The sequence below is a fragment of the Anomalospiza imberbis genome, chromosome 12 (assembly GCF_031753505.1).
Source record: "Anomalospiza imberbis isolate Cuckoo-Finch-1a 21T00152 chromosome 12, ASM3175350v1, whole genome shotgun sequence".
Classification (NCBI taxonomy): domain Eukaryota; kingdom Metazoa; phylum Chordata; class Aves; order Passeriformes; family Viduidae; genus Anomalospiza; species Anomalospiza imberbis.
This window is the reverse complement of record NC_089692.1, coordinates 20,995,904-21,010,563: the sequence shown is the minus strand read 5'-3', so window position 1 is coordinate 21,010,563 and position 14,660 is coordinate 20,995,904. Positions and strand designations below refer to the sequence as shown.

General features: G+C 51.0%; 1 protein-coding gene across 1 annotated transcript in view; it reads right to left on the bottom strand.

Annotated features, from left to right (window-relative positions):
* Positions 1 to 339: 339 nt before the first annotated feature.
* ZFHX3 (zinc finger homeobox 3) overlaps positions 340 to 14,660 on the bottom strand; it is a 126,066-nt gene continuing 111,745 nt past the window's right edge. The window contains 5 exon segments of the mRNA XM_068203275.1: positions 340 to 1,491; positions 1,493 to 2,458; positions 2,460 to 2,784; positions 5,658 to 11,093; positions 11,586 to 11,691. Coding sequence (XP_068059376.1) covers positions 1,182 to 1,491; positions 1,493 to 2,458; positions 2,460 to 2,784; positions 5,658 to 11,093; positions 11,586 to 11,691 — 7,143 coding nt within the window. The 3' untranslated portion in view covers positions 340 to 1,181.

Below are 14,660 nucleotides of genomic sequence, written 5' to 3'. Positions count from 1 at the left end.
AACCACCCTCTAAGAAATGAAGGTAGCGACCATAAGTGGAAGATTACAGGATGGGGACGGGGATAAAGGTACAAAGGGGAGAAAAGCTCAGGCGAGTCGATGGATCGCAATCTATCTGTCTAGGAATGAACAAGACAACATCAAATGAGAAGCCGTCAGCTGGACCATACAAAAGCTAAATGTACACAAAAGGGTTTTTTCTTTTAAATCTACCATACTGCTTCAGTTCATTTCCAATGCAACAATCTACTCAACACCAAAAATGGTCATATCTATCATAAATACAGAAAGTCAGTTGTTTTAAAACTTATTTTTTTAAGCTCCAAGTCCTCAACACTCTTTGTTGTGTTTTTTTTTTTTTTTTCTGAAAAGTGGGAGTGCTTAACTTTTCCCCTTGGAATTGGCTTCAGCAGAAAAACTACCCTTAAAATCCCCGAAAAGCTAAAGCAGTTCACATTGTTTTTCTCTTGAATACTTTCTGCCCATTTTAAATTAACAAAACCCCTCCCCCCCCACCCAAAAAAAAAAAAAAACCAAAAAACAACAACAACAAAAAAATCCTTTTCTGGAACAAAACCAAACCAAAATAAAAGCCCCAAAACAAACAAAAGAAATTATATATATATGTATATATATATATATATATATATAAAACAATGATTCTGAAAACAGAACAAAGTGTGAGCGATTGACCTGAGAATAAAAAGACATTACATTTCTTTTTTCTTTTAGCAAGCCATTGGTATCTGAATGCTAAGATAGCAAGAAATTTAAAACTGTCTCCAGGTGGGCTGCTTTCCCATACAGCGCTGCCGGGCTCTGCTGTGCTATCAACGGGGGATCAGATGGGGCAATGTACAGGGGTGCGAGCTCCGCAGGCGCGAGGAGGCAGCACGGCCTTCGTCTCCCAGACCAACAGTACCTTCCAGAGGACAAATGTAACAGATTTTTTTTTTTATTATTTTTTTAAGTTTTATTTTATTAAAAGGAAAGGAAAAAAGAAATGTAAAACCCACCGGCATCGTTATATGGGAAAACAACCCACGCTTTTTCTTTTTTCCTTTTTTCTTTTTTTTTTTTTTTTGGTTAGAAGCTTTGGAATTGCAGTTAGTCTATTTTTGAAATTGGTTTGTTATTAACTTTTTTTATTTAAATTCATTTTCATTGTTCATCTTCAAAGCTTACAATCTGAAGGTGTCCATTCCTATGCTAGCTAGACCACTGTCCTTAGGGCAGCCGGGGTCCTGGGGCCCCTCCGCCGGGCTCGCCGGTCCATCTGACTTTTGGCTAAGATCCGTGTCAGACTCCTCCGAATAGTCGTCTGTTGGCATCGAGGGCTGAACCCCTGAGGTGCTGCATGAACTTGAGGTAACCGTTGAAGATGAGGAGAGAGGAGGGAAGGGCGGCGGCGGCGGCTGCCCTGGCGGGGCGCGCGGGGCTGCCGGGGGCCAGGGCTTTCTGGAGGCGTGGGGGGAAGCCGGGGGGGGCCGGGGGGGGCGGGGGGCTGTCGTTTGAGTGAGCGGCCGACTGCGAGGTAGATGCGGTGCTGGGGTCGGGGGGGCAGGCAGAGTGAGGTAATAGACTGGGGTGCTCTTTGGCGTTTCTTGCTGCTCTTGTGATTGTTCGATGTTTGTGCGGGGCTGACTCGAGATGCTGACTGAGGGCTTCGTCCCCACACACCGTGCTCTCGCACGCCACGCACTGGTACGAGCCGCTGCCCTGGCCGCTGCCCGTGGGCACGTGAAGCACCATCTCATGCAGGTTCGCCACAGACTGGCCGAAGAAGCAGAGGGACTTCAGGTGGTCGCTGGCCGCCTCCTGGTCGCCGAAGCACGCCTGGCACTTGCGGCAGACCAGCTTGTACTGCACCTTTGGGACAATGAAAGGGTCGCAGAGCGAGTCCGCGCCCTTGCCTTCCGCTTCAGGCTCTTCTTGGGGTTTGGGCAGGAGGGGGGACACCTCGCGGGGTGCGTTCTTCTGCTCTTCTTGCTTGGGGGGTTCTTTGGCAGGGTCTTTGTCCGGGGTGGCAGCCCCCGTGGGGACGGGGGTTTGGCTTCCTTTGGGCTGCTGCGGTTTCTGCTGCTGCTGCTGCTGCTGCTGCTGCTGCTGTTGCTGCTGCTGCTGTTGCTGCTGCTGCTGTCGCTGCTGCTGCTGCAATGCCTCCTGCAGACTCTGCTGGTATTGCTGGTACTGCTGCAGCAGTGAGCCAGGAGACAGCCCCAGCAGCGCCTGTGACAGTGCAGGGCTGTAGGGGAACAGCCCCTCCATCCCATACATAGGCTGCAGGTACCCGCTCTGCAGGGCGCCAGGGATCTGTGGGGCATAGTAGGGGGAAAAGCCGGGGACGAAGTAAGGAAGGAACTGGCTGGTCAGCAAGGTGGTGGGGTCCGAATTCAGGGCGGCCTGCAGCGCCTGGAGCTGGGCAGGCTCCACCGCGTACTCCATGGTGGGCAGCGGGGGCCGCCAGCGTGCCTGCCGGTGCCTCCCCCTTTTCCTTCTTGGGCCCTGGCAGGGTGTCCCCCTTCCCCTTGGGTGCCTTCTCCTTCTCTTTTGCCTTCTCGTTCTCCTTCTCCTTGCGCTGTGCGGGGGGTGGCTGCTGAGGCTGCGGCTGCGGGGTCGTAGCTGGTGGCTGCTGCGGGACCACGGCCGCCGTGGCTTGTGCTGGGGTGGGTGAGCTCAGTGCGGCCGGGGGCTGCTTATTTGGTAATCCAGAGGTGGGGAGGCCAGGTGAAGGGACGCTTGTGCTGGGCAGGCCCATCAGGTTGGGTTTGGGAGAAGTTAAAGCTGCAAGAGGGAGAGAGAGAGGTAAAAAGTCACTTTGAGCTGGGCAGGCAAAAAGCATGAGGAGGGTGACCCCAGTCCACCCCACAACCTGGAGCCTCCATCTCCTCTGTATGAGGGCAGCCACCCGCCTGAGCTGAGGCGTTGCCGCAGCACAGGTCAGAGAGCCCATCCCTGCTGCCACTCCCTCTGGAAAACGGCTCCAGTCCCACTCACAGGCCCCGCATGGTGGGGACATGTGCCCTCAGCCCCCACTGCCTTGGCCGCGCTGCCCAGTGGCACCGACCACGTGATGGGTGATGGGGACACTCCCAGCACCCAGGGTGCCCAGCACAGCTGATGTTCTCCTGACTCCTCTGAAATTCCCAAACGATTAACACTCGTGTCAGCATCTGCTCTAACAGGTCCTTGGGCCAAAGGACTCCAGAGGCAGGATGGCGCTATGCCAAAGGGTGAGAATGCTCAACACTGCTCATCTTGTAGGACTCTTCACTGGGAAGCCCTGGTTATGGCAACTGGAGACTGAACAGGCTAAACCTAATTTATTTTGTCCGTATTAAGCTGATGTTCATGAATCCACAAAGCTAGCTTCCTTCCTTCCTCCTTTCCTTTTTCCTTTCCTTTCCTTTTTCCTTTCCTTTCCTTTCCTTTCCTTTCCTTTCCTTTCCTTTCCTTTCCTTTCCTTTCCTTTCCTTTCCTTTCCTTTCCTTTCCTTTCCTTTCCTTTCTCCTTTCCTTTCCTTTCCCTTTCCCTTTCCTTTCCTTTCCTTTCCTTTCCTTTCCTTTCCTTTCCTTTCCTTTCCTTTCCTTTCCTTTCCTTTCCTTTCCTTTCCTTTCCTTTCCTTTCCTTTCCTTTCCTTTCCTTTCCTTTCCTTTCCTTTCCTTTCCTTTCCTTTCCTTTCCTTTCCTTTCCTTTCCTTTCCTTTCCTTTCCTTTCCTTTCCTTTCCTTTCCTTTCCTCTCCTCTCCTCTCCTCTCCTCTCCTCTCTCCTCTCTCCTCTCTCCTCTCTCCTCTCTCCTCTCTCCTCTCTCCTCTCTCTCCTCTCTCTCCTCTCTCCTCTCTTTTGTCCCTGACTCCCTCCTGTCCATCCATCCTTCCCTCTAATGCCAGGGGCTCTGGATGCTCAGCTTCTGAGCAATTCCAGAGTATATGTGGTGTTCAGACATCTCCCCTGGGTATAAGCATCATGTTTTGGGTGGAATTACAAGTGTAGGGATGCTTCCTCAATGAGGAGATAGATTAATGGTGGAATGTGAAGCTTGTCCTTCTTCCCGACAAGAGGAATAGCCACTACCAACACTGTCCCTGGTGCCAATTTCTGCTCTCACAGTGGCTGGGAGCGAGAGGAGTGTGGCTCCTGGAGTCACCTCCATCAGTCATGGCTGCTGCAGCTGGCAAATATGCTCCTGAAGAGGAACGTTTTGCTTGGCAACTCCCGTGATGCCATTTGGGAAAAAAAAAAAACCAAAATAAAGCTCCAGTATCCTGATGGCACAGCCCTGTACATTCCCCAGCTCCTGAGCAGGAACGTGCCGTAAAACCCAGGAGCAAAACCCGACCAGTCTGTATCAAAGAGTCCCACCACTGTGGCAGGGGCTCCTCAGAGCCCAGCCTAGGCAGGAGCAGTGGCGGCGCCTGGGACCAGCCGTGGAGGCGTGGTGACTTTTATTTTAGGTTGTACTGCCAAGGAGCTGCAAGAGGGCCTCAAGGAGGGTGGCTGCAGCTGGGAGGGCTCAGCCATGGCTGACCCAAACCCTTCTGAAACCCCTGTCTGCTCCTGATGGGGTGCTGGGACAAGAATGATTTGTGACGACAGGACAGGTATGGAATGAGGCTCCACGCAGTGGCCCTGGAGATCTCTGATAAGGGCATGCTATATGTGGACACCACTGAAATGGATGTTTCCCAGCTGAACATCCCTGAGAGGTTCAAGTGAAGGAGCAGGAGGTAATTCACAGTGTTCCTGGATGCATGGCCTTATCTGCTCTGACAGGCCCGGAGCTGCCATGGCCTGACCTTTGGAGCTTTATCTAAAGGCCACAAACAGACTGTTTGACTTTCTAAACAGTTCAGTCCTGTCTAGGCAGTCACTGACAGCATTTAAGATTCATCAGATACAGTCCTGTCTCCCCAGGACAAATCCTGGGCTTTGGAGAAAAATAAAAGCAACAATATGGACTGAAGTGCAAAAAAGCAATTTCAGTTTTTGTTATAAACTTGGGGCACTAAGCAAACAGTGCAGCAGAGCAACCTGCAACTGGGTGATGATATGATTTACCAAAGAGATGCTTCTGGCCGAGTGCTCTGAAACAAGATCTGTGGTGAGAAGGGTGACATGAGGACGTTTTTGCTGAGGACGTGCTTTCAGGTCATACCCAGCCATTACTAAAAACTGATCCTCAGCTGCATTGGGATTTGTCCCAGAGGTCACCTCAGGGACACATAAAGATGCTCTGGGCATCTGTCACCAGTGCTACCATGCACACCACACCTTTCCCTAGAAACAGTTTGGATTTTTGAACGCTTGGGATGGCACCACATAAACTGAATGTCAAAAGGAATAATGAGCAGTATTCAGCACGTTAGTCCTTCTGTTCCATTGGATAAATCTTCTATATTCCAATTCCTTGAAGGAGCTTCAGGATTTCTACACAGGGATATGCAGCATGTCTAGATACTTCAGACTTTCTATAATACTTCCTGAGTTCAGGAATTAGATAAAATACCTACTGCTTTTTTGCTATAAAGTCAACATGCTGAACTAACAGGCCAAGAATCCTGTTATCACTCATTCCTGAGGGAACAACTCCTTGTGCTGGGTATGTGCCGAGTGAAGGTAAGGGTCAAGTGCCTAAGCAGGGTAACACCCGTACCCACCTGTGTTGGATGGAGTGAAGCCAGGTAAGGATGGGCTGTTGAGGCCTGGGAGCAAGACTGGAGGGATGCCCTGTAGTGCTGGGTACGCAGCAGGAAGGTTCAGAGCTTGCAGGGGCGTGTTGTCAAACATGCCTTGCTGTTGAGCTGCCAGACCAAGAACCTCGTTGGCTTTTTTGATTCGGTCCAGCTCCTGCTGAGCCATCAACTGACGTACGGTAGCTGGGTCAAAATACTCCTTTTCCTTATCCAATTGACTTCCAATGGTTTCTTTAACTTTGGAGATATGCTGTTGAGAGAAGATATGGTCACGTACAGACAGCCGAGCGCTGTACTTGATGCCACACAAAGTGCACTCTGTTTTGGGTCCCTCGTAACTTGTTTGGTTTATACCAAAATGCTTGGCCATGCTGAGTTTTGACTTCTTCTCTTTTGCCCTCGCATTCTGGAACCAGACCTGAACAACTCTCTTTGGCAGTCCAATGTCATTGCCCAGGACCTCACACTCCAGCATGGTCGGTGTCCTGTAGTCATTAAAGCATGACTTAAGAACCTTGAGCTGGAGATTAGTCATCTGAGTGCGAAAGCGTTTCTGCCCAGGCCGGTCCCCGCTTTCACCAGACTTGCTGGCTGAACCACTTGCACCAGGGCTGGGAGAGCAGGGGTCTGCAAGGCTGGAGGTTTCACTATAGTCCACGGTACCTTCATTGTCGTACTCTTTGCTGTAGAAGCTGGGAGCTGGGCTGACCAGGCCAGAAGACAGACGATCTTCATATTCAGACATGGCTATCATGGCTGCTTTAGTCAGACCTTCGCTGGGTCCTGATGTGGATTTGGCTTCGGTTGCAATCCCTGTTGCACTGTCGTTGTCTGCGTTCCCTTCATCTCCTGTGGTAGTGTCTGTGATTGCAGTATTGACGGAAGAGCAGTCATCGTTGTCCAGCTTTGTCTGGTCAAAGTTCAGATTGACTGAGGACATGGAGGGACTCTCAAAGTCTTCAACCCCTTCCACCTTAATGGAAGATGGACTCAGCAGGGTTCTAGGTGACAGTTCCATACTCTTGTTCACCGGGGAGAGAGGAACGCTCTGTCCATCGCTGCTAGTTGGTGGCATGTGGGAGAAGCTGGCTCCATCAAAGATGTCTCCTTTCATCTGGAGCCCCCCGTCGCAGTCCAGAAGCATCGCAGACAGCGTCAGGTTGTACCCAGCTCGCTTGGCCTCGTGCCAGTGACGGGATCGGATATGAGCTTCCAGAGCTGTCTTTGCTTTAAAGAGAGCTCGGCAGAAGGGACACCGTCTGTGGGCTTGGGCAGGCCCCACAGCTCTGAACTGCCCCTTCCTCTCTCGTGCACGGGTGTTCTGGAACCAAACCTGTACCACGCGCTTCTTCAAGCCCACTTCATGTGCAATGTGATCCAGCATCTTCCGTGTGGGGTTGGAGTCGAGCAAGTACTTCTGGTACAGGATTTCCAGCTGCTCAGGGGTAATGGTTGTCCTTAGACGCTTATCCCTTTGGGGTTCTTCTCCCCCAGTCCCACTGTCATTCTCTCCAGGGCTTGCACTGGCCTTTTCCTCCAGCTTTCTCTTCAGCGTGTTCATGGTGGATGTTGGAGTAGATGGTGAGGTGGCTGAGCTTGCTGGAATCTGTGGTAACGTTCCAGACAGCAGCTGGCTTGCCAGTAGTGGATTACTGGGATCAAAAAGCATGAATGGCATATCCAGTGTTCTGTCCAGGAATGGGGGGTGGATAAACTGGTTCTGTGCACTCAGGAAATGGAGCTGCTGATGCTCTTGCCAATGCTCAAAGGAAGGAAATGCCAGTTTACACTGGTCACACTGGTATGGGATTAGCTGAGGAGGTAGGTTTGCCAGCTGCTGAGGGGTGGATGTGTGAATGGGTTTGAGGGAGAGGTGTGAGAGCTGAGATGGACTTGGACTTGACTGTGACAAGGAGCACTGAGGGGGCTGAGGAGGAGGTGGCTGTTGCAGCGAAGAGGGGGAGGATAACTGTGAAATCTTTTGGTGTGCTGAACTTGTCTTTTGTTCTCCTTGGTCCTGTTGCTGCTGAGGCTCTTGCTTTGGTTGCACTTGCTTCTCTTGGGTTTGGTTTTGCTGTGTACTTGGAGGTTCAGACTGCTTTGGTTTCTCATCTGTAGCTTCTGCTTTAGAACTAAAGGTGGAGGAGTCGTCTGCCTCTGCCGTGAGCTGCAGAAGAGCTGAGGAGGTCGCATTGGCTGAAGATGTAGGTGTGCTGTAAGCTTGTGAGGGCATCGGGGTGCTGCAGGAGGAACTGGTTGGAGTCAATAGCTCTATTGCATCCATAGAGTCTTCGTTCTGGCTATCATCCTGTCCATCCTCATCCTCATCTTTGTAACAAAGCTTTTTCTGGTGTTTAATGAGATCAAAAATGCGCTGAAAGACCAGACTGCACTTCTTGCACTGGTAGTTCAAGTTGCTTGTCCTAATGTACCGGTCGTTTGTGAGCTCCCGTCGCTCCCCGTCTTTGCCTTCTCCCTGATTCTCATAGTTTTTCCTAGCTTTCTGACGGGCATTCTGAAACCACACCACTATAACACGTGTTGGGAGGTTCAGCAAGTTAGAAAGCTGCTCAAATTCATCATCCTTTGGGTAAGCATTGGCATCAAAGAAGTCTTGCAGGACTCTGAGTTGGTAGTCAGTAAAACGTGTCCGAGAGGACCGCTTGCTTCCCCAGTACTCCTGCTTTTGAGGCTCTGGAGAAGGAGGCCGTGAGTCTATCTTCAGCTCTTCCAGACTGGTAATGGGAGGGTTGCTGAAGTTGTACGGGGAGTCCTTGTTGCGTTGGCGCTCCTTGAACAGGGTGTTTCTGAACCAGTGCTTGATCACTTTCTGGGGCAATCCAGATTTGTCTGCCATCTCTTTGATCTGTTCCTCACTGGGGGAATTGTTAATGTCAAAGTACTGCCGAAGGACTCTGAGCTGGTCATCGGTGATCCGTGTGCGTGGCCTCTTGTTCTGCTGCTGCTGGAGAAGGCTGGGGTTGAGTTGATGCTGGTACAACTGGGCCAAGTCGGCGGGCAGGGGGTCTACGGGGCCCAGCTGAGGCGGCAGCTGCGCTGGTAATGTCTGCAGGGGCATGGTTTGCATCATGAGTGGTGAGAAGATGGGGAGCTCCATAGGCATGGAGAGCTGGGTGAGCGGCACAGACGGCTGGGCTGGGGCGATGGTGGGAGAGGTGATGGGGGGGGCAGAGGTGGGGATGGCAGGAGCAGCAGCCGGCTGCGGAGGGGCTGCAGGGAGCGGAGGGGGCGGCGGCGGCGGCGGCGGGGGCTCCGGGGTCTGCGGCCGCAGCGGGTACAGTTTGTCGTAGTGTTCTCTGTATTGTTTGGCGAACCTCTCTAACTGCTTAAAGGGAAAGTAATGTTGGTGAACGTGCTCTTGGTGGCTCTTCAGGATGAGGATGTTTGAGAAGAACTTGCCGCATGTATCGCACTCCAGCTTTTCCAAGCTCTCACCTTGCTCTGTCTTCCCATTTTTCTTCTGCCCCTTCTGCTTGTTCTCATTGTACTGAATGACGAGCTCAAAGCCAAAGTTTTCCAGCAAGGCTTTGGTGGCGTTGCCCCTCGCGTCGGAAGCAATCCTTGGGGGCAGTATGGAGGGCTCTGAACTGCTGCCTGGTACAAAGTCCTTCTTCTCTTTGGGCTTTAAGTTATCAGGAAGAGACTCCTTCAGTGTTACGCTGTCTCCCCTCTCTGCGCTTTCCCTTTCCCGTGGGGTTTCTTTATCTTTCTCCTTCACTATAGATTTATTCTTCTTCTCTGGGTGCTGGCTCTGCTGTAATAGGACGGAGTGGGGTTGTGACAAGGACAGCTGACCTTGCTGCTGCTGCAAGAGCTGTGGATGGCTCTGCTGAGGGAGCTGAACTTGTGCCTTCAGGTCCTCCAGCAAACTTGGACCCGTCCCAGTCAATGTCAGTGCACCACTAGTGACAGGCAAGCTGACTTCTGGATTGAGCTGGAACTCAGCACTGGGGATGTAGAATGGGAACAGAAGATGCTGCTGCTGCTGCAGCTGCAGAAGGGTCTCAGTGGTCATTGGAAAGTGCGGCAAAAGTGCTGGGTTGAAGAGCTGGGACTGCAGGAGAGCAGCTTGCTGCTGCAGCTCCTGCTGCAGGTGGGCCTGGACCTGTGCCTGTGCCAAGGTTTGAGCTTGTTGCTGCTGCTGCTGCTGCTGCTGCTGCTGCTGCTGCCTGGATGCAATCATGTCTGCCAGCTTCTTGCGGTTCACCTCTTTGGGCTCTGCAGGGGAGGAGATGTTAGTGCTTACAGCGTTACCCAAGGGAGGAATTCCCACATTGTCACTGGAGACCTGGTTGAGTAGGCTGGGAATGGGAGTGGTGCCTGAAGTGCTCGTGCTGGTGGTTGCAAAGGCATTGCTGTTGCTGACACTCACAGGGCTCGGTGTGGATGAGCCCAGGGAGAGGCTGCTGCTGCTGCTGCTGTTGCCAGCTCCGCTGCTGCTGCCGCCAGCCGCCTCCAGCTTGGCTGCGCGAGCCTTGGTCTGGTGCAGGACAGACCTCATGTGGATCTCCAGAGTCGAGCTCTGGCTGTAGGCCACGTTGCAGGTGTTACACTTGAAAGGTTTGTTGTCTGGGCTGCTGGTAGGCTCAGGTTGCCCAGTAGCAGACTCTTGGAGGGCTCGTTTCAGTTTATGCAGATGAGAAACGGAATTGTAATGTACCAGGAGAATGTTCTTCTGCGTGAAGGACTCCTTGCAGACTGTGCACTTGTATGGACGAGATGGATCTAGAAATTTCTCCATAGTGAAGTTAGGGCCCTTCCTGAAGGGTAAGGCCCTTTTTGGTTCTGAACCAGAGTCCTCTTGCACCGACCCCGAATCGCTGCCTGTTGGGCTCTGCTTATCTTCCAGGTCGCTCTCTTCTTCCTTATCTTCCTCGACTATTATTGTGTGGTCCTCAGCAAGTGAGGGGTCACCCATAGCAAGGAGGTCCCCGTTGACCAGGAGACCACCGTACAGCTGCTGAATGTCAGCCTCACTCAGCTCCAGGTGGCTGGTTTCCAGGTGCTTCTTCAGGGCCTGGAAGGTTCGGAAGCTGCGCTGGCAGAGGCAGCACATGGTGGCTGCCCGGATGACGTGGTACTGGGAATGGAGCTGCAGCTTCTCAATGGTTTTGAAGGCCAGGCTGCACTGGTTGCAGCGGTACTTGTAGACGTGGCGGTCAGAGACTGGCAGCTGAGGCCGCTTGGCATGGACGTCGTTGAAGTGTGTCTGCAGGGCTGCTGAGCTCTTGAACACCTGGCTGCAGCCCTTCTTCCAGCACAGGAAGCCAGAGTCCTCCCGGGCAGCACTTGAAGGATCAGCTGGAGCGGGCTTGGGGTCTCCACTGTGCTCTGCACTGTCCGATGACAAAAGGGTCTTCCCCACATCCTCAGAGATCTCTGTGAAAACAGAATTAGAGCAAAGCCGAAAATTACACCCGCACACCACGGTAGATCAACACCCCCTTTCAGTCCTGAATACTCTGTGACTTTTGATCTCCAACACAACAAGTATTTCTAACATTTCTCCTCTATCTTCATTCATTTGTTTCAATAGCAGCCCATTAACCTCATCATAGCCCATTGCATAAACCTACACAATTTACTTCCTTGCTCACTTTGAATATCTGGAAATTATTCACACACACATCCCTTAGTGCATTTATCACCTTCAACTCTCCCTTTCAAGCAAAAGCCATTCAGCCACCTCTGTCTTCACTGTTCCTTTTTGATGTCCTGCCTATTTTCGAAAAAGAAGGCTCATCAAACTGAACACCGTATTTGAGTCTAGGTCCTATCAAAGAGAGGATTAACAGGAATGAAACTGGTCCCTGACCAGGTGATGGAGCTGGGGCCGTGGTGGGACAGTAGATCTCATTGACCTGCACTCACCAGACTGTTTCCCCTCCCGCTCCTCTGTGCCTGAGTTCCCATCCTTCTCTGGAGCAGCTGCTGGAAGGAACATGCTGCTGGGCATCATCACCTCAGGGGTTGTCACCTAGAGACAGGGGAAAAGGACATAGGGAGAGGAAAAACACAAGGAAATATTTTAAACATCTCCAGTCATGAAACTAGACATCAGTGTTGTGAAGTCAGAGACGTCATTTTTCCCAGCTCACTGAAGACTTCGTATTTATTAGACAAAGCTCAAATCAGTCAAAAGTGTTTCTACAGTTACATTCCGGACATAATTAGCAGTGCACACTTGAAGAATAATCTTATTATTAATATTTTTCCTTTATGTGGAATTCACACTTTGATCACTGACAATGTTTTGTCATGGGCTGTGAAACTTCTTGTGCAACCAATTAGGTAGATAAGTTGAAAGGCCCACCTTAAGCTGCTGAAAACATAATAAGGCCCCTAATTAAATCATACCTAGTAAAGTACACTGTAATCTTGAACCAGGGAGCATTGCAGCACTGTTTTCAAAGTGTATCGATGCAGGGAAAGGAGGGGCATGAGAAAGAAAAGTACAAATAAGGAGAGAGGTGACAAAGGAAAGGATGAATAAGAAAGGACTAAAGAGAAAGCAAATTGTGAAATAAAAAGCTTTTGGTAACCCTTTCCTTGCTCTAACTGATGCATTCCCTTTGCTCCTCTTCAATATTTGGCTAGATCCTGCACCATCACAACCAGTGCAGTGCTGGGACATGACTGCTTCTACGGAGCTGGAGAATCTGCACGGCTCACCTGGAGAGGCTCTTTGGAAGAGCCAAATGTGCACACTCATCCTGTTCTGAAAAACTGTTTCTTTGGACATACCTGGTCACAAACCATCTCATCAGCAGCCTGCACATGGCTGGCATCAGATGCAGGATAATGAACGTGCTTTTGAATGTCTGGAGACATGTCTCACACTGCTGGAACATTATCTCACAGCACCAGGACAGACAGAACCATGTCACTGTCACCATCCCTGTGTTTTCCAGCACAGGGCTTCCAGTGCTGGTCAGTGCCTGTGGCAAGCAAAGACTCCTCTCAGCTGCCCATGCCACCTTGCTGACACGCAGGGAGCGTTCCCCTTTCACCAGGTGCTCCTGGCGATGCCTGTGGTGCTCCTGCTCCCAGCCTCCCACTGCTGGGAAGGCAAGGCACAACTGAACACTCCCATTCAGGGGTAAGGCAAAACAAGCCTCTCCATCCTTCTGCTGGATACGGAGAGGACATCTGAACCCTGGATTTCAGGAGAGAGAGAAGGTGTGTGGCCACTGCATCCCATGTACCCGGCTTTCTGCACAGCCAAGGATCACAAGGCTCTGAGTGAACCGCAGGACACAGGAGCACACCTGTGGTGAAGCTGAAGCTCATGGAAAATCTCAGGATGAAATGGTGGCACAGAAGTGGCTGCAGAGCTGTGACCTGAGCTGTGAGGGACGTAGAGCTCCCTCCCTTTCCTGGGCCAGCCACTGCAAGGCAGTGAGTGCCAGGTCCCATGGAGCAGCAGAAAAGACCGCTGACATATCCCAGGAGGGGAGCTGAATGCAGCAAACTCATTCCACCTTCTATGCTAAACAGAAGCATCTGATGGCTGTGGGTGGTTGGTTGGTAGACGTGAAAGGTCAGAGTAATTTCCAGTAGCTGGGCTTGGAGGAGGGGGATGAGCATGGACACTGAGAAAGGGAGGCAAGAAGAAACCGTCCCTCTCAGCTCTAGCAGCAGAAAGAGCCTGCTTTCCTAGGATCTTTAGGAATTATGAAAAATGAATCATGAGAAATTAAAAAAAACCCCAACAGAGTAGAAAAAGAATAAAATTATCTAACACCTCAGCTGCACATCATTATAGAGCTGTGGCTTTTCATAGGCGTTACAGTACGGCAGCCGTCCCCACCACCACGCTCAGTAAGACGGATCAGTAATTGTTTTCATACACTTTAATTAGAAAAACTCAGATGGCTATGAATAATAATGGAAAAGAGAGACTTTTGCACTTGAAAGGTTGAAGTCAATCAAGTGTGAATGACGGCAAAAAAGAAAAAAAAAAGACACCAATTCATCAGGCCTCTGTTGTCTCGCCGCGTCTTTAATCATAATTCCTGATTGGGATTCAAGAAGGCAGTAAGCAGCGGTTCTTTGTCTGCCTTCACCTTCCGTCAATTAACTCTCCCCGAAATATAATCATCAACCTCACATGCTCCTCTGCATCTTAATCTGGGGCTCCAAACCTGTAAGTCCTGCCCTATATGTGTTTAAGTAATTACCTTTATCTACCTGCATCTCCACAGCCACCATTCCTTCCCTTCCTTCCATCCTCCCTCCACCACAGGAGGGGAAAAAAAAGGAAAAAAAGAAAAAAAAAAAAAGGAAGGAAAAAAAAGGCTGTGGCACATTAAATTGCTACAGGCACAAAATTCCCAAAGGCAAACAGAAAAAAAGCTTGGAAAAAAGTGCAGGGAACTAGATATTCTGGGTATGGATGTGGGAACTATGGCAGTGCAGCTGTGGGCTGGCCTTGGGGATCAAACTACTGGAAAGAAGGCACTGGTCAGCAACTGGACTCGCTCTAGTCCTCTGGCTCCATCCAGATGACACCTGCCCCTTTCCTACACCACGATCCAGGGCAGGACCCTCCGTCCTTTCATCCCCATGGACCAGCCCTGAGCAGGTGGCAAAGATACGAGTGCAAATGAGCTGCACAGCCCAAATCACTCTGCACTGACACGGAATTCCAGACTGTCTTTTTTTGAAGGGTTTGTCCTTTTACACTGCAAAAACATCCGAGGACATCTCATTTCTTCGGACCTGCAAAACTTGCCTTGCATGCCGAGGCTGTTTTTTGTTTAAATTGAGTGGGGACATGATGGAGCAGGAAGGTGCAGTGGCCCACGGCTCCCCGGCAGGTGTGACAGGAGCGGCGCTCAGCGATGCAGCATTTTGTACTGCAGATGTATTTCATGGCAGTAACTGCTCCAGGGATTGCAAGGAGTGTGTTCATCTGGAGCACAGCCGTGCTAGTGCGTGCGGCTG